A 25,000-nucleotide genomic window follows, 5' to 3' on the forward strand; every position below is an offset into this window, starting at 1 on the left:
TGTGCGTAACATACTTTGTATGCATCTCACTCATACTCGTATATTAGTGCGAGCGAGATGCATAGAAAGTAAGTTACCTGACACTGCTAAGGCAGTCGTGGGTACTATAGTTGTCCCACGTATTTGTTCGCTTAAATCTGTTTGTAAAATACTTATAAGGGTCGCTTCCACTTTTTCAGCGAGGATATAAAATGTATTTTTGATGCATAATTTTGTAGGTAACAATATTTTCAAATCTCTTCCTAAGCTCTCTAATCTCATCCGAAATCCAATGAGCCCACTATGGCAAAGGGAGTCCGTGACTCGACTTCACACCTCCGTATCACGTATGTGAATAAAACATATGTACACCAGCGGCTGCCATGTACATGTCGTATCAAAATCAGTTCAAACCATTATAGATTGTTTTAGAATCGACCTCCTGATATAGAATGAATGTAATGATATTTCTTTTTAAATATTAATACAGACCGGCAGTTACAACAAGCCTTTGCTTACGGTGGCTTTGTTGATCTGGGCGCCACTTTCCCGAATGAAAGTTGAGGGAGGCGATGGCTGAGATACTCGTCATACTTGTGAACGGGTGGTGCTGCTGTTTGCGGAGGCCGGTTTGTTTAAGCTTACACGGGCAGCGAATGAATGTTTATTATTATCAATCGCTGGACACGGGGTATAACGCCTATAACTTAATTTTTGAGTGGCATTGACATGAGACACCTTATTCGGTTCTTGTTTGTTTGATTGCTGTTTATTGTCTTTAATTAAATTATTTTTTTAATTAAATATGTAATTTGATAATAACTAGTTTTATACATATTTAAATTAGATCGTTTTTTGTTTTAGTTCTAACACTTAAATATTTTTAGATCTTAAAATTCTTTTTTTTGTATTTGTCTGTTTGATTGTTATTTTTAATTACAGGTTTATTGAGTAATTATCTAATATTGTATTGAATTTGTAGTTGTATTTTATAATTGTTACTAATTTATTTTTATTGCTTTTAAAACAACTTTGAAATAAAATATGATTGCTCTTGTGACTTATTTGCTAAATAAATGTTCTAGTTTTGAATTTGAAACTAGTAGGTACATGAAGGAACTAATATAACTATATGCATAAATGTATGCAGTGGTGCTAAGCCCTGTTGAAGAACTCCACAAAACTGAAACCTGATTTAAGAAGCAACGAACCGTTTTTGTTTATGAATTATTAATGGTTCATAAGAGTTATACGTGTTTACTTACACGGAAATAAGCTCACGGCTTTACTGGTGGTATATAACTAAGATAAATACAATAAAAAAATCCAAGGTAAGGCTTATTCCAACGAGCGCTCGACCCGACTTGTCAGCTCCGTGTTCTGCATGTGAATAAAACATGCGTCAGCGGCTGCCACGGAAATGTTCCGTCCTGTGCAAACCTCGTGATGTGCCGGTTTCCATGTACAAGGGCTGTTCGGTTCAAAGCTACGGAATACAGATTTACCCCGTATATACTTACACTAATATGGATAAAAAACGTTGTTTGGAAGAGATCGCTTTTTAGCGATGAGATCACCTGTTGTTACCTACTTCTATTTTCCTTTAAAATTTATTTGTAGTTTTACATGTAAAATGTTTTATTGGTACAATAAAGAATATTTACTTTCCTGATCAGAACGCGATACTGAATATGCTTAAACTGATCCCCACTATTTTTGTTACACCTTGTAGAAAAGTTAATGCGTAATGTGAATGTGTCGTTTGTATAACACAAACGACAATAGGTACCTAATACCTACTAAGGACTCATTGTCCAAAGCAGATCCGATTATGCATACAAAACAAAACTAACAAAACCGAGTATATCTTTAAAAACCGTCGTCATTTACACTGCTGCAGCATTTAAATCTTAAAAAATGTCCCAGAAGCTGGTTAAAATGCAAGCCGTCTAAATCTGGATAAATATGGATGCAGCCAGATAAGACTAACTAGGGCTCAGCGAAACCTAGACATTAAATAAAATGCTATTGTTTAAGTAATTGGCTTACGCTACCGTCGCTATGAATTAAACCTCATTATTTTGGTAACAAAGGGATTTTTGTTTTAAAGCTCTGTATTCCTGTAGTAATTGAACTATCTCGGTTTTTCATTAAGCTTTTCGCCGTTATATACTTATCTCATTTGTATGACAGCGCGTAAATAGCGGAACATGTATCTAAAATGTTCTGTTCAACTGTGAGATCCATACAGTAAAAGTCCATGGAAGTATCTGAGAAGTCGCTTAGCTCTAATCGGCCCGATTCGAAGAATGTTTAAGACACGTTTAAGACCTTGGAAAGATCTTTAAAAGATCGATAATTAAACGACATGCCAAAATTGACGTCTATTTCGATTCCGCTGTGATCTCAATAAGATCTATCTATGATATTTCTAACGTCAAGGTGACATTGATTGCCCGGATCAAGCTGCTTCTGTCAATTATACGACATACAAACGATATCTAAATGAGAATTTATAACCAGGATCTCTAAATGATAACCAGGGGGCCTAGCGCGAAAACTGAAATTCGCAAATTGCGGGGATCTTTCTCTTATACTCTCACTAAGATGTCATTAGAGTGACAGAGAAAAATCCGCAATTGACGAACTTCGATTTTCGCGGTAGGCCCCAGAACTTATCGTTATCGTATTGCATTCTTCGAATCGGGCTGTATAGAAGTATTAGTTCCTTCATGTAGGATAATTTTAATTTCTGTTTTCATGAGTTCTACTGTTGAATAAAACCAGGAATAGATTAGGCGACAATTGTTTCACGACAGGTGTCGCCAGCGACGTCGGGTGAAGTGGCGCGACGTTGGCGAGCTTCGCTCTCGCGATGAATATAAGACGAGGCGGGCCACTGGCGACGTCGCTCGCAATACTTATCGTGTAACATTTGTCGCCTAGTCTATACCAGTAGGGCTAAGATGGTTGGCTCTTTATCATTAGTCACCATGCCTGTCACGTTCTAACAAGTATGTAAGTGCGAAAGTGACGGGCATAGTGACAAGTGATAAAGAGCCGACCATCTTAGCCCTACTGGTTTAATAGAGTAACGCCACTTCCTTTTCATTTATAAACAATAAATAAATGAAATCAATATTTTCCAATTTATAAAAACCGAGAAAAAAACCGCAAGTAGATGTGAAACCAGCGAGAAGCAATTTTGTAATGACTGCCCCAGCGCTCCCCGGAGGCCGACTCAGCGGTCGAGTACGTCGCAAGTTGCCAACGTCAACTTATGTTGGGTAACTTTAATAATAACTCGTCAGAATGACGTCACTAGCCGGATCAATAATATATTTTTCTCATGCTATGTCTTCTGCTAGACAATTATTGATATAGGACTAAGTATTAAATCTTTCGTATTCAAATATTTCAATTTTACTCTGTTTGACACTGCAACAACTCAATCTTTCGGCACTGGTAGAGAATACTTTCTGGCATTAAGTCCGCCATTTGTAAATTCATGTATTAAATAATAAATAAATAAATATAACAGAAATATGAAACTGATATATATCTGTATAACAACATTAAATAAATTAGGAAGTAAATCTGTCTGTTACCTCTTAAACCGCGGAACTAATTTGGCTGCAATTTTATAATGAGTTTCCGGGATGGACATAGATATTGTTTAATGTGGAAATCATCATTCTACGCGTGCAGAAGCTACTCGTAGTTTCCTATGTATGATGATTGTAAAAGTCAGTAATTATTCCAAAAACAAAGCCATTACATGATCATATGCCATGTTATATAGGTACTAGAACGCCTCCTAATAAGCCTATTCCGATTGTAAAAACAGGTTATATATTACATAGATCTGGATCTGATCAAATTTATAACTTGTTATTACAATCATAATACGCCCCCTGGGCTGGCAGTCCTAATCTTATTAATGAGAAGGTCACATCTGTCGCCTTACGGATATGAATTATTATTTGTGAGAAGTAACCCTGTTGACCCTGCAAGTATGCGTATTTACAAAAGGATAGCAATAGGGACTGGAGCTTTGTTTTATCAATTCTTAGGAGATTAATAATAATGAAAATTGTTAGGTAATAAATGCTTTTGGTTCAATATTGCGTAGGATAGCTTAACCTATCTATTATAATGTTGTCCTAAGAATGTCACACATAGTCAATATTTATAATACCAGGGCACCAATACAGCGATCCTCAGCTCATTTGTAATGTACCTAATTATTGTAAATGCAATCTAATGTAGGTTAATTGGAAGAAATCCTTCGTACGGATAAGTTTGCCTTTGTACTACACCATTATATGTATCATGTGTAAAGTCAATAGTTTTTCGTACGATAAAGTGCTTATTAACTTACTTACCTATTAATTATCAATCTACTGAGCACTTGATTTTCTAAAATTTCAAGTCGAGAGATATTGACGTATTCAATAAAAAGGTACCACATTGTTGATTTCAAGTTGAAGCTATATGGAAATAGCGCCTTATTGACAACCGACAAAAACTGCCCTTTTGGTTGAAAATGGCACATTTCTTGATCCGGAAGCGTATACGAACAACTCGAAACAAAACACAACCTTACTGCACAGCAGTCATACCAAGCAAAGGCATTATTGTGGCGAATAATTTGCGACACTTTCAGTGTGATTTGTCACTGAAAATGAATAATTACAGAGTGTTGGGAGAAAAGAGATTGCGACCAATTTGGGGACCGGAAACGGAAACGCCCCGGACGAACGCGCCGTACTAAAATGTCGGGGCAGCCATATTTAATGTAGTTATTCACTTTTCACAATACTATCTGCTGCGTATATATTTTGAGTCTTAGAAAAATAATTTAATATTACCAAATGTACTTAGACTTCACTTTCTTTCTTAAAGATGTCCAACAAAGGCACATTGAAACATTGTGTCATTTTAGTCCATAAAAAAATTCTTTTTAAACTAGAGTTACACCAGGATTACTCTACAACGATATTGTAAGCACAGACTGTGTAAGTGTCACTCGTATTTATACGTCATAATTTTATAGAAGTTGTTTGACGTTAAAAGTAACATTTGCATAGTCTTGGCTATAAAAATGACTGCAGAATTATCTTGGTCTAATTCTAATTTAATACTTTTTGAAGATTTAATCTTTTATAAGCTCAATAAAAAAAGGATCCGTTTGGGATTTGTAATAATGTGTACTTTTTCATAGGATTTGGTACCTGCTTGCCATAAGTCGAAAATCGAAGTGAACGTGTAGTTACTTTCTACCGATTTACTATGGAGTTCATAACCATTTCTAATGAAGATACCACACCACCTGCCAACTTTTTCCAACCAACTCCAGGCTCAAGTGGCGAACGTCCAGCTAAATCACTAAAGCCATTTACTTAATTGCTAGCTAGTTTGCTTAAAGTTGAGTATTCAAGGACTAAGTTCCGCTTAAGTGAAGAAAGTTTGCCTTAAGTGGTTACTAATAGGTGGAAGTGACGCTTTAAAAAGCATAATTGCTTGCAGCGTAGCTAAAAGTAAGAGTAAGAAAATTAACAGGCGCTTTCTTTAACGAGTCTTGCTTTGTTTAGAAAAAGACTAATAGAAAAATGCGTGGGTATCGTGGAATATTCGGTTGGAATGGAACGACGTATATTATTATTGATAAACGAATTATATTATTTATAAACGAATAGTGCCTAAGCCGAATCTTGGGATTCGTTTTCAAGCGGACCCCAGGCTCCCATGAGTCGTGGCAATATGCCAGGACAACGCCAGGAAGAAGATTAACAAATACAAAAAAAAGATCTAAGTCAACTAAATATTAACTATCGAATCGTATCACAAAATGTCTCAAATCAGTTATAAAATGCGACTTACACGTAGCGAGAAGAACCAAACATAAGAAAGCATTTTTGTATAAGCTTAAAATTGATGAGCTCGAGCTGCACACTCGCTTAGTCAATGTAAAATATGAAATTCATGTGCAAAAAAAATACGAATATAAAAATCTGTAAACACGTCCGGGGATCGAACCCGGATCGTCACTGTTAGCATCTGTTTTTTAAGTCGCAATACGTAACTCGGTGAAATTAGGCTACTTATTCTCGAGGAAGAATGTAAACAAAAGAGGGTCGTGATGGAAAAATCTTTTTTTCGCCTAGCCCCCATCCGCCAACCGTTCGACAAGGAACTTCGTTCCTAAACAGATTTTTTCAGCCTAGCTTAAATGCTACTATGCTAGCTACCATAAATGACTTCATTTGAAATAACATTACTGATTTTTTATTCAGTATTCGCTTATTCCCGTGGGTGTTCGTCTGCGTAGAATGCCGATTTCCGTGATAAATAAAAACAAATTTCATCTTAATCGGTTCTGCGGTTTACACAGACAGACAGACGGAATCACTTAAGAAAGGAATTTCTTTAATAAGTTCCATAAAAATAACTATAAATATGCTTTTAAAAGTGAGCCACTTCAATAAAATATGATTACATTTGGGCGTTTCATAATAATAATAATAAGTTAGAGGTTCAAGATTTAGTAGAAAAGTTACTGGTTTTGTAAGCACAAATCGACTTCAAATAGTTTTGCTTATTCGTCCGTCGCAAACTTGTGAAAGAAGTCTTGAAACTTATTTCGAAATGAAGTCAATATGTCACTTGCTGACCTATCTTCTTGTAAATAACCAGATATGTACCAAAAGTTGAACATAACTTATAACATTCGTTATCTTTATAAGTGGATTTGAAGTGCTAACAACATTTAGGATTCATTTTTGTGCAAATGGTAATAATACAAATTCTAAACTCCTTAAAAGGATCACAATATCGTATAAAATAGACCAATATTAACTTCTTAAGCTTTAACTTGTGTAAGTCTCGACGACACTTTTCAACTAGGAAGAGAACTGCATCCTTTCCTGCACGAGACATATGTCACTGGTCCTCTACTGGTTGAACAAGGTTAGACTTTCGACCGAGGTCAGCTGGCAATAAGGCAGCCTCACTCAGGCTACTGAAGACTGCACTCTAGGATGGCACTTCACGCCCTCTCCATCGTAGAAGTGGAACCTAAATCATTTAAGTGAGTTGACTTGAGAGACGTTTACTAAAGCGTACTGGCTAATGTGAGTATTTTGGAATTCATAGATAGAGACACATATCTGATGTTTAATTTCGTATTGTGCTACTAATGTGTTGAAATTGGACTAATGTGTTAAACGTTTTTGTGCGCGCTAAAGTAGATAAGACTTCATCAAGCGGGCGTTTGTAGATACTAATTAAATGTAGTATCACAAATAAAAAATATTTCAGTTTTTGTTCAACGTATCTAACATCACACACAATATACCTAGTGCGTGAGAACATCACAAATGTCAAATCATATATTGAGCAGCCGTGTGTCACCTTGAGATCCCTCGAATAAATTATAAGGTATCCATTTTCATCGGTTCTAAAAATAACCAAGAACATGTTTGTTTACGCAGTTTATCTAAAACTGGCTGAGAGGGTAAAATTCTTCCGAATATGAATCATTCTTCTCCTTCGCTTCATTAACCGACACGGAAAGTTGGAGCCGTATTCATAAGATGAATGCGCTAAACTTTGTGAATTCCATCAACTATCTAGCAAATTTCACTGAAATTCAAAAGTTACGAAGCCTTATTCTGAGATAAACCATTAATCAATTTATTAATTTCTTTTGTACAATCAACCTACAAATAAATAAACGAATTAATGGGTCAGTGTATATAATAAAACCTTAAAAAGAGTTAATAAAATAAATAAAATATTTTAAACATAATTTACTACAAAATGTTTTAATACCTCCCAAGACTGGCAAGTTAATTAATTTTGTCGCACACGTTACACAGACAATACACAATTCATTGTAGAAAGGCAACAGTTCTTGTTAACCTTTTTCTCGTATATCAGAATAGCGAGCCAGAAACATATTAGATTTATTGCCGACGGCAGCCAAGTCTCAGCAAATAGTTCAAGTGGTTGGCAGTATTGAAAAATTAACTCTACTTGTTGATAGTGTGCGTGGTTTGTTTATTGTTTACGACATAGTTTTTATGCGTAAAATAAGCCTTAAGGCTTTCGTTTCTATTTCGTAGCACTTTATAACTATTCTAACAATAATTTACACAGGAAAGCACATAAGTTTAAGGAAAACGAAACCAGATCTACTCGAAGACTGAAATAAAAACAGTTAAGAATTTCCCCCTTCTAGTCAAAAAGTCTGTAAAAATGTTAATTCACATTCAGAACTTTTCAAACTAAAGCGATTTGGAGGACGTTTTTTTCTTTACAAGACCCTTATTATAAGTTTACCTATATTACTAATTTAATTTTTTTTAGTCTATAACTAAAAATAAAATACCAAAGAACTCTAATTACAATTTAACTGATCATATTTGTAAATAAATATTAATAGATATTTCGTTCATTAGGTATAACAACTTTAGGTGTTTCGTCCATTAGGTAAAACCACTTTACGTATATGGTTAGATCAGTGGTTCCTAACCTTTTCAGTCCTGTCACCCCTAAGACTAAATAGGGATCCTGATTTTACCCCTCCTCCCAATAATCACCAATAGTCTTTCTATAGGTCTAATCTTTGTTATCTTTAATTATGCTTATTACCCTCGTGAACTACCAGTTTTACCCCCACGGGGGCAATTACCCCCAGGTTAGGAACCACTGGGTTAGATATACTACCTTTAGGTGTTTTAGCTTGTGTTGTGTGCATTAGGTATTACGCGCATTGGTGTTTCGTCAATTGGAATCAAGCGTAAGTATTTCGACTTTTGGTAAATCAATTTTAGGTATTCTAACATACATGTCAGAATCATGTCAGAAAGTTACAAACTTAATAACCTGTATACTCCTATTTTGAAGAACATCATAGGTACTCGAGAAAACCTCTACTAGCGTGATGACTTTATTTTCAATCAGTACGTTCGTTTAAAATTTATGAGGTTTGATAGCTGGAATTACTGGATTAAGCTCCCTCATATCCCTGCCCTAAAATATTAGGTACGGCACGGATTAATTTAAATTAAAATAGTTTTGTGCTTGTTTACCGACTTATAATAATTATTAATTGTGCTGATGACTGAAGATACTATGATGACTAACATAATAATAAATAAAATATTCGAAATCGAGACTGTAGTAATTAAATCAATATTCTAGGAAATAAACTTAGGCATCAAAATAAAGATGTTTCGCTTGCTGAATTCGTGACTTAACTGTAATCAAAATAACTATTTAAAAAAAATAAACAAATTCTTTACTAGTCCACTCGATTTAAAGATATTTTGTTTAAGTAAAGAAAGTATAGAAGTAAGTCGTATGATAAATGCTGCATGGATATATTGGGACTCTGTACCAAATTGCTTTGTCGGAATCCATTTACGAGCGGTAGGAGCTGCCGTACCGCCCGATAATCGCAAAGGAGACGCTGCAATTGGTTTCTTCGGGTTTCCAGCAATTTTATAGTAACAGAAGTGGAGTTCAACTGTTTTAGTAGGAAATCATGAAATAAAAATATTTACAGTACATATGGTGCTACTTTACCGCACTAGTGCGAAAATTTGCATTTTACGTTACTGTGTCGAACATTTAAAGGGCCATATGTACTGTAAAACGCTGTACGATACATGTGCGAATAGGTAATTCGCAACTCGTGTCAATTTAAAACACTCCCTTCGGTTGTGTTTTAATTTATCGCCACTCGATTCAAATTTCTTATTTTTCGCACTTGTATCGTAATGTACTATTATTACTTATGTATAAAGTCATCGTGGTTTGTAAAAATTTGCTTGTTTGAGAAATTTGACAATTCTTTATGGAATGACAATCGCCACTGCCATTTTTAACGGTAGTCAGATCATTGTTTGTGCTTAGACCTTGGTGTAACCCGCCCTTATAAATGCCAGGGTACCAGCATAGATAGATATAATACTCTTTATTAGCGCTCTTCAGTAAAAAGATACAAAGTAAAAAAAACAGTTAATACAACAGGCGGTCTTATCGCTAAAGAGCGATCTCTTCCAGACAACCTTTGGGTGGCGGAATCAGATAAATTAATCGAAAGAGTAGGTGTTTTTAGAATGTCATGAAGCTTATATTCACACACACACAATAACATTGAATAAACATACATATATAAAAAATACAAATAGACATACATATAAATATGTATAAAATAAACCGAAATATAGCTAAAAAAGTACTGCAGCATGTCAGTCACAGAGTAAAAATAATTATGTACTATATAAACACTAAGGGAGATAAATAATGTTCTTTAAGTGTGTTTTAAAAACAGCAAGAGACTGACGAATTGATGATCTGATCAACATCAATCAGCAGTGAACTATGAAATTTATCCTAAAATAAAATATAACCAACGTTTTAACTGTGACAGACTATTTGGTGCAACCGACTCTAAATTAGTCAGCAATATTTGGTTAACTGTCAGTTATTTATATCCCAAAGTTAAAGTTTCAGCTTAAATCTGACCTGAATAAACTCTGTGCCTAGATTAATTACAGCCGCCTGGAATATAAAAATACAACGGCAAGATGCTCGTCTAGTGGTATCACATTTTAATTACATTTTAACTGTCCACGGGAGATAATTAAGTTTTATTTACGTTAAGACGCATAATTATTCGCATTTTCCTTGTGTCGCAAAATGCTTTAATTAAAACTTTAATTAATTCATAAGTATTAAAATTGATATGCATTTACATGAGACTAAGGAAGTTTTTATCTTTAATAATGAATCGTTTTTGGGATATTATTAAGGACCATTTCATTCATCTATCTATATTTATGAAATTCATTACACCTATGTCTAACGCCTATATGCCTATAATGACATATGCGTTATTCACATCATAAAGTCTAATATGTTAGTGTTCCTGATATTCCCGAAAGGGGAAAAATCAATAGTTTTGTTTTTGTATTATCTAATTTACTTAATTTGACTGCAGCGGTTAGAAGTATTTATAAAGCGTAAATATCTGGATAATATTATCATCTTTAAATAAATAAAACCTCCTTTGATCCCCGTTGTCTTCTTCTTGTTAATTCCGATGGGTGAACTTATGTTTATAAGTTTTATTTTAAGTTTACGAGTAACCTACTTACCTACTTGTAACGATCTAAGTTTATACACTTTGCAAGTTGAGTGAAAAAGTCCATGTAGTATAAAATTAGAATAGCTTTTGCTTTTGCATGGCGATTTATTAAAACCTCCGTAGTTATTTTTGATATATCAATATTTTTAAAGATTACTTCTAGCAGAAGCATGAAAAATTTTCTATTAATAAGAAAGCTCTAGAGAGCTTAATAAGCAGTGGAGGACTTAGCGCACGGGAAGTTCAAGTACACTTTATTAGCTCTGCTTTAAATATATAAAAAACGAAGTTCCCAGCGGACGACGGGCGTCTGAGTAGGTTCCAGGACTATTGAGATTACTTTGTGATGTTATTGTTCAAATTTTCCATGAAAACGATGTTGCGCAGATTGTTATTTTGCAAAGAAATTCATCGTTAGGCATATATGTACTTATCTAACTTTTTGATTCGTAAATTATGTGCCCATGAAGTTTAGATAACAATCATTACGAGTATTTTTATATTTGAACTTAAGTTTCCTTCGATTATGGTATATTTATATATGATTTTATATATGATAACGTGCACCCCCTAAGTATATACGAAATACACATGCATAGTAAACATATTCGGGATCAAAGAAAATAAATTTGAAAACTATACATTTAAGATTCTTAACTGTCTGATATTATTTTAATTTATGTTACTAAAATATGAGTAAAACAATCTTCAGTTCTAAAAATAAAGACCTTTGAACTTAGTCACTACTGATTCAGTGAATTGATCAAAGCCAAAGTAACTAGGTGTCTGTCTTGGTTTAGATTTAGATGCTCAGTCATTTAACACATATGAATCGCGTAAGCTGAAGGTAATCATTTCTATTGTACACAGCTGTTCATTGAAGTCATGACTTTAGGCTAACTACTATAAGTGTATCTTTAAGATCCATACGAACTATGCATACTCGGAAATCGTCTATAAATTGGTACGCTTTAAGCTGTCAATTTGGTATGTAATAGCTTAGATCAAAGAAGCAAATTCCCTTTCCTCTGCAAAACTATTCTAAAGTTTTAGTTAAAAAGGACGTAACTACATTGCAAATGAATAGCGAATAAGCCTTTTTTCATGAGCACGGAGTATTCATCTCGCCTTTGAGCCGCCTTAACTCGATCCAAGATGGCCACGAACCCGCATTAAAGATATTAAAATTTAAATTATTTTAATGGATCGTCTGGTTTTAGTTTTTACATTGCATTACTGTGACAAAGCGCTGACATAATATAAGAATTACTTTCTTTCTTCTTTTGTTGAATAATCTATTTTAAAAGTACTAATCGCAGACAGTCAAATAAGCGCTGGTGGCCTAGCGGTAAGACTGTGCGGCTTGCAATCCGGAGGTCGCGGGTTTACACCGCGGCTCGTACCAGTGAGTTTTTCGGAATTTATGAACGAAACATCATTTGATATTTACCAGTCGCTTTTCGGTAAAGGAAAACATCGTGAGGAAACCGGACTAATCGAAATAAAGCCTAGTTTACCCTCTGGGTTGGAAGGTCAGATGGCAGTCGCTTTCGTAAAAACTAGTGACTAATAATACGCCAATTCTTGGGATTATTTGCCAAGCGGACCCCAGGCTCCCATTCACCGTGGCAAAATGCTGGGACGATGCGAGGAAGAAGATGAGATATCAAATAAGAAATATTATTATACATGATACAAATATTTAGGCAGCCATTTTCACAAGTTCATATAATAATTCTGCTTAATTTTTTTCCACCTCGTGTTAAGTCTAGAAGTAAAGGTCTGCTGCGCCCGAAATCTACACCCAAAGAGCTATAAAAAACCTTCAGTTATTATTTTCGCCAACGCAATTGCCCCACTTTCGTCCAGCGCCAATTCGGGAAGAATTTCCCTAATAAACAGTTAGTACTTATGAAAATTTTCGTCAACGCCTTGGTATCCGGGGATCCCAGTAATACAACATTCTCGTAATAAACTCGAAAAGAAATGCAAAAGAAACAAAAGATTTTTTGCTTAATAACAAAGTTGTCCGTTTTGGAACGCCCGCTTAATTTTATTATGATAAAAGGTTTTTAAAGTTCATTATTACAACTCGGATTATGGATTATTTGTTTCTTGTAGCCTTATTTATTTGGCTTTCTTTTAAAAGCCTTTTTTGTGAATCAATTCGTCAATGCCACAATTATCTACTTATATATATTCTTTGTACAAAATTTTACTATGAAGGCTCATACGCCAACAATACGGAGTAAATATATGAACACAAAATGTATTAATCAAAATATTTATTTTTTGCATTCATGTGTTTACAGAAAATAGATAAATGTCGGGCATTAGACGGGCAATCGAGCATTTGACGAGCGGTCTGGCCTAGTGGGTAGTGACCCTGCCTATAAAGGCCGATGGTCCTGGGTTTGAATCCCGGTAAGGGCATTTATTCGTGTGATGAGCACGCTATATTTGTTCCTGAGTCATGGGTGTTCTTTGTATTTACTTAAGTACTTACTTGTATATCAAATTTATCGTTGGCTGAGTACCAACAACACAAGCCTTCTTGAGCTTACTGTGAGGCTTAGTGAATTTGTGGGAGAATATCCAATATTTATTTATTTCATAGGGTATTGTCGAGCACTCCACACTGGTACAACTACACTACATACATCTGCGTTATTCAAATATTGATTAAATAATAGCAGCCTAATATAACACAGAAAAATGTTTTAAAAATTCCTTTGACCGTAAATGTTTACTTACATTTTTATCTTTCTAGAAAATACGCTCAAACAATAGCTTGTCACTAACGCATAGCGCTTATGCCCAGGTTCACCGTAGGCTAACTCTTAAAACTTCAGGCAATTCCCTAATGCTGTCATCAAAGTGAAAAGCCGGGATTCCAACACAAAAACTTAATTCAATGAAACTTTCTTAAGTTAAATTTGTTTTGTGAACTTTCGTAGTTATGGTTACTGAGCTTGTCTTGGCAAAAATGTAAACCGGAAAAAAACCGACAAGTCCAAGACGTATTATGGAAGTTGGCTATTTTGAAAAGTTTCAATGCGGATATTAGTATGTCTCAATTGTTGCTGAAATTTTATTTGACATGTGCGAATTAGTGAGTTTACTTTCATTTTTTTATTGAAAATACTTTCTAGATAAAGGTCATATGAGTTTAAACAAGCTAAATATTGTGATCACATACAAAATCCATATTCCATACTAATATATAAATGCGAAAGTGTGTCTGTCTGTCTGTTACCTCTTCACGCTTAAACCGCTGAACCGATTTAGGTAATTGAAATTTGGCATAGAGATAGTTTGAGTCCCAGGAAAAGTAAGGTAGAAGAAGGATATTTGATATATTTGCGATGCATCGCCTGATAATTGATGTAAGCATATGCTCAAATTGAATGATTGCCATTATTTTTTATCTAGACGCTATAGTTGTCTGTTAAACAAGGAAGTTTGTATAATCAATAAAAAGTAGAATGCATAAAAAATAAGCTACCCTAATTTCTAATTCCACGCAGACAAAGTCGTGAACAGTGTTGGCCGAACGTTAATTGCAATTAAGCATTATCCATTATAAATTGAACCGTAACCGTAACGGACGGTTACAGTTCACGGTTCAATTTATAATAGTTAAAGGCCAATAATTTTTAATTGCATTAACGTTTCGGCCAACACTGGTCGTAAACATAATCAACATAAGCTAAGTATTGTAGTAATCAGTGTAATCACATAATAGGTATACATCCAACTAAACATAACTTTAGATAATGTAAGATTTTTAGTGACGGTGACTATGTCACCACACCCTCCACCCTCGCAGGGTTATACGAAAACCTTATCAAATCATCGGTTCAGTAGTTGTATCAAGGCTTCCATAAGATTCGATGGTCATCGGCTTACCTATTTCAGCAGAACACCTAATCCTTCGGATAATGAAGAAAGAACAAGAAAAAAAAACTGGCTGTAATATATAATGTATATTCAGGCTGCGCCACTGTTATACATTTTATTAACATTATATGGGTACGTCTTGATACAGTGTGCAAATTTAATGACGAGTAAAGAGGAGTAATTACATATACTTACTCATATAGTGTATATTAAATCGACGTTTTTTTGGAGACAGGAGCAGACCATACAATATGCAAACTTTAGCAAGAGTTCTTTGCTTTCTTAGTGTTATTTGTTATTTTAGAAAATTTGTAGATATTAAGTATTTTGCAGAAATCGTGTAGCGTCTGGTTGACTTAACTGGTGGCCGAAGGGCTAGCGGCTTTCTCGCACAACGTATCAGCATTGCGATACAGTTGTAGTGATAGGAAACGCCGCCAGGATCTTTGGTACAATGCCTCAAGGGCCTATTTTAGACTTAAGCTAGTTATACGTAGTAACAACATTGTATATATACATTATGTATACTGTTATTGTAATTAAAATATGATTCAAAGTTGATATTTTATTTTAAGAACATAAATGTTTTAAAAATAGGTACCGCAAAAATTTCCAAACTTCAATAACATTTTATCAAGCAAGTAAACTGAACAAAAGGTCTCAGATTTCTTTGTAACAAAGACGAGTGTCCATTTGCGGAGAGTGGTCAACCTCTCGTCGATGCATTGCCGACCTAACGAGCTGAAACGCCACTTGAATCTCAAACTTCCTTAAAGTTTTCTTCAACTTTTATTTTATTGGCCGGTTGGAATTCTAAACTGAGCACGCCTTAGATCCTGTTCTATCTTTGAAATAGACGTCATATACAAAAAGTGACCATGATCTTTATAGTGCAATCAGCGTATTTTGCATTCTCGGCAGTCGCTAACACAAGTGTTGTTAATATGTATTGTATGTAAAATCATTGTCTGCGTTGGAAGGTTTATAATATTGGGCCACAGAAACCCAGTTCTATAATAATAGCAATATCTGTGGTGAATATATGATTGTTATAAGCGAATACAGTAAATTCGTTAAATGTTACCTTTCAAATTCACTTACCATTCACAGCCTCAATTATGTATGTATAACTGTAAAAGAGTTCTAGTTGCTAAATACTAATAGATCTATTATTCAAAATGCACTATTTACATATGTCGAGAGTTAGACCAAGATAACGCTGCAGCGATTTTGATAGCCCAGACGGAGCAAATGTTATTTTAAACGTCAAACTTCTATGAAATTATGACGTAACACTTTCACAGACTGTGTTGTCAAAATCGCTGCAGAGTTATCTTGGTCTAGCTATAGTAATTATGTTTGAAGTAACTATAATTTTTAACTGTCTACTGAAACGTACTACAATGAATTTTTGAATAAGTAATGAGATAAAACAAGTGTTAGTCACTTATATACTGCGTATGAATTTTTAAAATGATAGGCATAAAGTAGGACTACACCTACTCGTATTTATGATGCCAATGTAGGTACTTCTATTTAGAAAGTCTACGTCATGCCAAATAACAAGAAGACAATGGATATTTTACTAGGGGTAGCTTAATAATACTATTATATTTTAGTGTTCCCAAAATATCGATAGGTTTTATCGATCATTATCAAGTGGCTGTTTTATGGTTTAAGTTACGTGTTCATATTTAATATTGCGTTTAGTTTATAGTAAAGAAGGTGAATTGTAGGTACGTATATGTTTTGTTAAAATTATCTAGCAAGTTGTTTGGTTTTTGTTAAAATTAGTTATCAGAATTGGGGAAAAATTTACAGTCTATTTGTTTTTGTCAAATATTATTTTAAGAAATTAATAAATAACTAAAAACAAAAATAATCCATTGTTTATGAATGACTTAATATGATTTCTATTTTCCGACAGAGGAAAGTAAGAAATGACGATTAATTAAGAAATTAAAATGGCAACTAATACTCCAATCGGGTAATTGTATGAGGTAATTTTGTACGAGATATTAAGTACATTTCAAATCAAGTCTAGATTTTAAACTCCGAAGGCCGAATACTATAGTTATGCAGTTCATTTTTAAGATAGCGGTCACATTATAAAAACTATCGATATTAAATCTACCGATGCTAAAGGAACACTATAATATATCAATTTAGTGTATTGCAAAGTAATTTGAGGAGCATTAACTAGGTACTATATAATAATTAAATTATGTTTAAATAGGGGTGACTATAATACACTATTTCACTTAAAAATGAGTTTAACGTGTGAGGTTTAATGTAGGTATGAAGTAATTGCGATCTTCCTATATGCACCAATGATACCTACCCAATTGTGTTTATTAACAATTTAAACTTAATCTTGAGTAGGTAATTAATAATGCATGTTACGAGTATCTTTTATTAGAGTCGCCCCACACTAGCGTCTCCCGACTGTCGGCATCTAACTAGTCAACTCTATGGCCACTGCCCGACGCAAGGTTGGCAGCACGCAGCGCATTTTCCATAGCGCTGACTTGACGCCGACGCTCAAAAGACGCTACAGTGGGGTGGCTCTCAAGTTAATTAAATAGCAACATAATTTATGGGAATGGTGCAGATGAAAACTTTTTTACTCAATACTTGGAATCAGTTTTAAGAACAGAATACCTTCACCATTTTTTGAACTTTTGGAAATTTTATGTTGTATTTTATCAAAAGCTATTTTGAGGTATTATGGACTTTTACTTCTTTTCTTTGTATATTTTGGTAAATTGTATAATTATTAGCTGGTGACTCTGAGTAGAAATAACATAAAATTTCCAAATTCTACAAAAAGGGAAAAGTATGTTATTGTAATGACCAATAGTTTTTGTAATCAACTTTTGACAACAAGTTGATAGAAAACTACATGCATATTGGTAGGTAATAAACACAAGGGGCGTTCTGTAGTGTGAGGGGTGTAAATTTGACACGCTAGTGCGAGGTTCATGCTTAGTTTGTATGTAAGTAGCTTACTCTCTGACTGCTCTGTGAGACCTGGGGAACATAGTATCAAGTTAGTCTATAGGGCACACGGTGTTGGATTGGAGGTGGTGTTCGCTACTCGGGCATGATAATGTGGTAAACTTTAGAATTAGCTCCTAAAACGTAGCTTTGTCAGTTTTGAGTCGCTTAAAGAAAGATAAATTTGAAGACATCTCAGTTACTTAATACTTGCAATGTATAAATGTAAAGATTTCTGATGATTTATTTGAATCGATCGAAATTCGAGTCTTCGAACTCATATATCAAACTCATAAAACTACAGTCATGTTAATAAGGAAAATGTATGAAAATGATTCAGGGAGACAAATCTATAGGCAGTTTCCAACGGGAATTTTAATGAAAAGTTAGAGGTAGGTGTCAATACTACGTTAACAAATTAGCATCATATATACCTATATAGTAATAATTATGACTACGAGAACATGATAAGTATATGTGAAATAGTTCATAGTAAGTGTTATAACATATAAATAAATACACTAAATTTAGAGTATTATTGACAGTACATGTAGAATCGAACCTGAAGAAATCTTGGTGTCCTCCGTGGAAAGATAATGTTCCCCACTATTATTAACCCATTCAACGCTAATCACGACACGTTGTCGTTTTGCCTGTATGAAGCATTTTCGCAACATAGCGGGAAACTCATGCTATCGGCTACGACGTCGCTCTATGACCGTAGCTCAGCGGTGAATGCGTTAAACTGATAGGTCGCTAAAGTGAAATTGACTTAATTGCCAGCTTGTATTCGGAGAAAAAGATTGAAACCGCGTTCGATTGGTTAGTGTGTAATAATTTAGCTTACGCTTAACGTACGCTTCAATAAACCGGTTGAAACCTAAATACAAACCAGTACTACCTACTATTTGTGTTTACAAACGCTGCCCGGTCACCGAGAGCGATATGTTTGTCCGTCGCTCGCGTGAACACGCTAAACGTGCCTAAACCCCCAGTGATTGTGACAAACAACACACTGTCGCTAAAATACAGACTTTGGTTTCATTTACTACTTAGATAAATCGATGGCTTCCTGCCACTGGCGTCTATATGCAATTAATATGAGGATATAGTGTACGAGTTCTGAAAAGTAGAGAATGCTTTGTAAGGGTAAAATACAACGAAAAATAAAGAAAGACGACAAAGAAGTTTTACTTACAATAAATTACCGAACCATGGAATTGCAAAACAATTACTGTATTGGTGAAAGTCAATGCTAAGGGAGGTTCTACATAACTTTATAATCTTCTTATGAACAACGATTAAGAACGTTTTATAATATTAATACTGTAATAGGCCTTCTTATAATATATGACATTTTACGAATACGATTTTTTTAAACATTCAAGCGGGAAAATGCTGCTATACAGTACGAGTATTACCTGCTTGCATGTGCTACGTACGAATCGAAGCGCTACGCCTCGAATGAGTTAAACTAAATAATTTCGGTTATTTTAAATCAAGTCAAATGTATAGGATATCCGTACTAAATCATAAATTTTCTTCTCTATGCGAAAATCCTTTATGTTCGCAGTAAATAACAGAACATACATTGATTATAAATATCACTCAGATCACACGCTTGCTAAGGCACAGTGAATAATTCAAACCAGTAAAACATTACATATAATTATGATTATTTGCATCTCTTTCCCATTGACGATTGATTGTATCCACAATAACATTAGACGTATATTAAGTATAGTATAATAGTGTCGGATATAGTATAATCATAATGAACGTTAAATATCGGTTTCAGCGCTGTGGGCTTAACCTTTTTTTTATTTATGTGGTCAAATTAATGCCGAAAGGTTGTCTGGAAGAGATCGCTTTTTAGCGATAAGACCGCCTGTTGTTTACCTCCTCTTAATGTGCTAGCATTTTGACCAGGAATAACAGTTTGTTAAGTACAGTCCAAAGACAGAAAATAAAACGATACCTAACCAAATCTGTTCAAGCCTCTAACAGTGTAACCAGTGGTAATGACCACATAATATGTAGGTATTAGAAATAAAGAGTCTATCATACTGCAATAATATTATCGCTATACCGGTGGGCACAACGGTGATATATGACTGGCCTAGTGCGGACGCAACAATGGAATAAGAAAAATATTGATGTACAATACCGAAGTGATCAATCACAACTAACGCCCTTGATCCTAATATTAACGTGTCCCACATACGCGTAGCTAAACGAAGAACTGTTGGATGTTTGTTACTTTAGGTTTTAGTCCTTGATTTTTGTATCTTCCCGTCAGTGTCTATTAAACAAAAAAGACTGACAACTCTCATACAACGCCACGAGAAACGTTAATGTTTTAGATGACAATACATTCATAGTTATTTGTTTTACAAGGGGGCAAAGTGGTTGTTTAACCGCTCGTACTATTAAATTGATACCCGAGCAAGCGAAATATTGCAAAATTAAATATTAATAATAAATTATTCTAGAAGTGGAATCTCGAACGTTGTGAGTGTTGCAAGGCACGAGGGTTAAACAAACTTTGCCTGCGAGTGAAACACTAAATTTTTCACCACACCAAACGCGAGGAAACTCCTAACTATAAAATACCGAAAAAAAAACAAGTTAAATCAAATTTTCATTTTTCATTATCATTTAGAATTCAATTCTACTAGCTAACATCAGAAAACAATTCAAAATTTGCATCTGATTACTTTCCCCACATGTGGATAAAATTGCTTTTTCATTAGTTTTTGAACAATCAAGAGGGCATTTAGTAGTACTAGTACTCCTAGTTGGTGTGGTGAAAATATTATTTTTACATTTTAGTTATTTGTGCATTAAAACTGCCACCTACTGCTATTTACTATTAAAATCAAAACGTAAAATTGGACTTGACTGCGGTCAGTCAAGACCGCATATAGTCAGTTATATTACAAAAGTTGATTTTAAGCACAAATAAAAGCATTTTGAGCCATAACAAAAAGTTTAAAAATGTTATAACTTGACGGCACCATTATATAAGAATAATTATGCATAAAATGCTTTTATTATGTCTTGTTGTATGGAAGTTGTCGGTCTTGAATATTTACTAGTCTCTACTTCGTATTGAAGGAACGTGATTTTTACAAGCTTTTAATTAACTTACCCTGTTAGTATATAGGTACAATATGTTGGTTGGTTTTTTTTTGTTAGTGTGAGTTAAATCTTGGAAGCTAAATATGACCCACTTCCCTATTTCCGATTGAGCTGAAATTTTGCATACTTATGTAAGTCAAGTGATCGTACAATATTATGGTACCATAGAGCTGATCTGATGATGGATACAGGAGGTGACAATAGGAACTCTGTGATGAAAGAACACAACCTAATTGTTTTTGGGGTTTTTAGAATTGTCTCGATGAGTATTCGTTGCCTGTGGTAAGAGAAGTAGTCAGCGATAAAAGCTTGGAGGAAAAATGAAATTTTTGCCAAAAAATTATTACTGTCAGAAGGGAAACAGGAGAATTATGAATTAGCCGTGTAGTCGCTTGACTATTCACTATTGCTACAGCTTATTGAGCTTACTGTAGGACTTAGTGAATTTGTGTAATATGTGCTAGATTTTTTTCCGAATCTAGCTCGACTGCTCAAAAAACATGCCTTGAAAACGTTTGCTATGAGAATGAAGTGATGAAACTAAAATAATATCTCTCTTAAAAACATAAATATGAAATATAGGCCAGATTAAATGATGCGCTGAAAGCATATTACTTCGTACATAAAACCTTGTTAATGTGACATTGTATGTATATTTAGCAAGTCGTTTATCATTGTGTTTGCCAACCGCTTCACTTCGCACTTGTCTCTTTGTAGTAGTAATTATAATAATACGCGGCGCCACGGTCTGGCGTCTGTGAGCTGGAACAGTTAACGGGTTACTGTTATGTTTGATAGAAATGTGAATTTTTATATGCTTTTGAGGAATAATAATACGCGCATAGTGGAAAATAGAAAACACAATACATTCGAAAAGACTGTAAGAGAAAAAAGTCGGAAAAATAGATGGCATATTTCGACTCGTAACGTAACACAAATATCGCTCTAGTTGGCCTGCTATTATAGCATAAAATATGTTCAACAAGAACCGGCAATCAAAACTTACAGAATAAATATGACTCTATAGAGACCCACGGCGGAAATGAGTATTTTACAATACAATGTAAATAAATGGAATAAGAAGCTAACTCTAAAATAAAAAAATACAATTGGCATCTTGGCCATTCAGCGTGGTAACGCTGCCAGTGTGATGGGGACATTTGAGCCAGGTACGATTCGTGACGGTTATTTTCTTTAGCTTAAATTATTGTTTACTCGTATAATTGACGAAGCCTGTTGCGGATATCATCATTGGTTTGTTTGGGACGAAGCATGTTGCTGATATGTATCTGTGGCCACCTGACGAAGCCTGCGTTGCGGATAATTTACATGCTATGTTTATTGTTTTTAAAGTGGTAATAAATTTTGTTTTTATTAGTATCTTATGTCAATTTCACATTGACTATGAATGGGTTTAGAGTATTTTAAACCTTTAGGCCAATTCGAATATACATTTTTATTTCAAACTGATGTCATTTTGTTATCATTCGCCCGTGCTACTCGCTCCCACCACTACATGTACGAACAAAGGAAACTAATATACGTTACACCCCAAATCCTACCTATAGTCAAAAAGTCACGATTCTAATGGCTTATAACAGCTGAAACAAACACGAGCAAAGGTATCACTGAGAGCTTAAACCGTACATAATCAATGTAATTCCGCAAACACTCGTAATTATGCAAGACCTACGAAATTCTGCGCTCCGTCTCCGCAATCAAAAAGATACACATCAGCAATAAAAAGGATAACTTAATTAAAAAAGGTGCGCTAATTTCATGGCCCGTGAAAACGGGCTGCGGCTAGGGGCCTTGTTGACTTGCTCCCGTGGCATGTGCCGACATTTTGAGCACCATCATGATGAATAGGCTTTATTTTCCTGAAATTAAGCCTGGAAGTGTTAGTAGAATTATATGTACAAAACATATCTGAACAATCTGTGTTCTAGATTACAATATATTAGATTAGATTTATTTATTTCACAACATATGTTTATAGTACAAATTACATTAATGTCAATTTATAAGAATATAAATATATATTTATTTATTTATATGAGATAAAAGTGTTTTCTGCATACTAAGCCCCATTTAGACGGTTCAAGAACTTGCATGCATTTTTTGTTACATTGCGGTATTAGGTCGATCAACTGAATTCACTAAGCTCTGTAGTTAGCAATGTATCGAATATTACTTGCTGGTTCTTGAAACGTCTAAATGGGGCTTAGTCATACATTCATTATAAATGATATAATACATATTTTTTCTAACTTACTAAGATTTAATATCCTTAAATGATTTGATCTTATGATAACTTTGCGAAGCAACTTGGAACATTAAATTTAAATATACTTACTTACTTACTGCTGTGGCGCAGTGACCCAAAGTGGATCTTGGCCTCCGACACCAAAGACCGCCATGCTTCCAAAGCCATTTCTGTCCAGTCGACGGCGCCGAGTTCGCTAAGGTCTTTTTGCACTTCATCTCTCCAGTGGTACCTAGGGCGTCCATACGGTTTTCGGCCATTTGGAACTCCAGAGTACGCCCTCCAGACTGCACGATCCTCACCCATCCCATCATCGGATTCTGGCGGCTTTCGTTTCTCCAATGATGTTCGGCTCGGACAACAGATCTTCCATCTCCTGGTTCCAGCGGAGTCTCCAGGTTCCATCCTCTCCACGTGTGGGTCCTAGGATTTTTCGGTAGATCTTCCTCTCCGCTACCAGAAGCGCGCGCGGAAAATATCTGTGCTCATCACACAAATAAATGCCCTTACCAGAATTTGAACCCGGGACCATCGGCTTCATAGGCAAGTATCTCCCACTGTGAGATCTTTCCTACGAATTCTCGTGTTTTTGTATCTCTTCATATGAAGGTACTCAGTTTTGTCGTGATTAATTCGTAGCTTCACAGCTTCCCCCTCTAGATTTTGGACCGCTCTGCGGACATTCCCTTCACTTTCTCCCAGAAGAGCTAGGTCGTCGGCATAACCAACAAGCCGGTGTCTGCCATTCAACTCCACTCCGCCATCGGGAATGGCCTTCCTAATGACATACTCGAGCACTAAGTTGAACAGCATCGGGGAAAGTGCATCTCCTTGCTTAAGCCCTGTGACTACGTCAAACTGGTCCGTTAGTCCGATTCCCGTGTTGACAGTCATTTTACTCGTGCTGGTTGATGCGACTTTTATCATCCTCACCAGTTTGTCGGGTATTTTAAATATTCGGAGGATATTGTATAGCGACTCGCGATCAATGCTATCGTAGGCCTTTTGGAAATCGACAAATCTTGTAAGCAGTGGGAAGTAGGGCAATACCCCTATAGTTCGCACATAGCTTCGTGTCTCCTTTCTTATGTAGTGGGCATATGACCCCAACATTCCATTCCCCTGGTTGACGTTCCTCCGACCAGATACGTTGAATGATTTCCCCCATACTTCCATACTTAACATGGCAATCCGTCGATACCAGGAGCTTTATTATTTTTTAACCTCATGATAGCCTTGGTAACTTCATCAAAAGATAGTGGCGGCACTGGTTCGTCTAGGTTTTCTGCTTCTACCGAAGTATTGTGGATTGTCGGGCAGTTGAGCAGGTCTCTGAAGTTATTCAGCCACAAGATTTTCTGCTCTTCAGGGGCGAAAGTCAGATTACCCTCATTATCTTTTAGGGCTTGTGTTTTCGGTTGATATCCCTTCTTTGTCTCTCTTACCTCACATTATAAAGGAGACAGCTTTGAAGGTACTGGGAAAGAGAAAGAAGGACAGGAAATGGTGGACCCTAGAATGTGAGAAGGCAGTGGAAGAGAGAAGATACTTTAAGATCC

General features: G+C 35.2%; 1 protein-coding gene across 1 annotated transcript in view; it reads right to left on the reverse strand.

The window, feature by feature from the left end:
- The window catches only part of LOC133522778 (Kv channel-interacting protein 4-like), a gene marked incomplete at its 5' end in the record, with an annotated part of 183,026 nt that overhangs the window by 122,785 nt on the left and 35,241 nt on the right, over positions 1 to 25,000 (reverse strand). Inside the window, one exon of the mRNA XM_061858229.1 lies at positions 18,047 to 18,067. Coding sequence (XP_061714213.1) covers positions 18,047 to 18,067 — 21 coding nt within the window. The remainder of the gene's footprint in view (positions 1 to 18,046; positions 18,068 to 25,000) is intronic.

The sequence above is a fragment of the Cydia pomonella genome, chromosome 11 (assembly GCF_033807575.1).
Source record: "Cydia pomonella isolate Wapato2018A chromosome 11, ilCydPomo1, whole genome shotgun sequence".
In the NCBI taxonomy this organism is placed as follows: domain Eukaryota; kingdom Metazoa; phylum Arthropoda; class Insecta; order Lepidoptera; family Tortricidae; genus Cydia; species Cydia pomonella.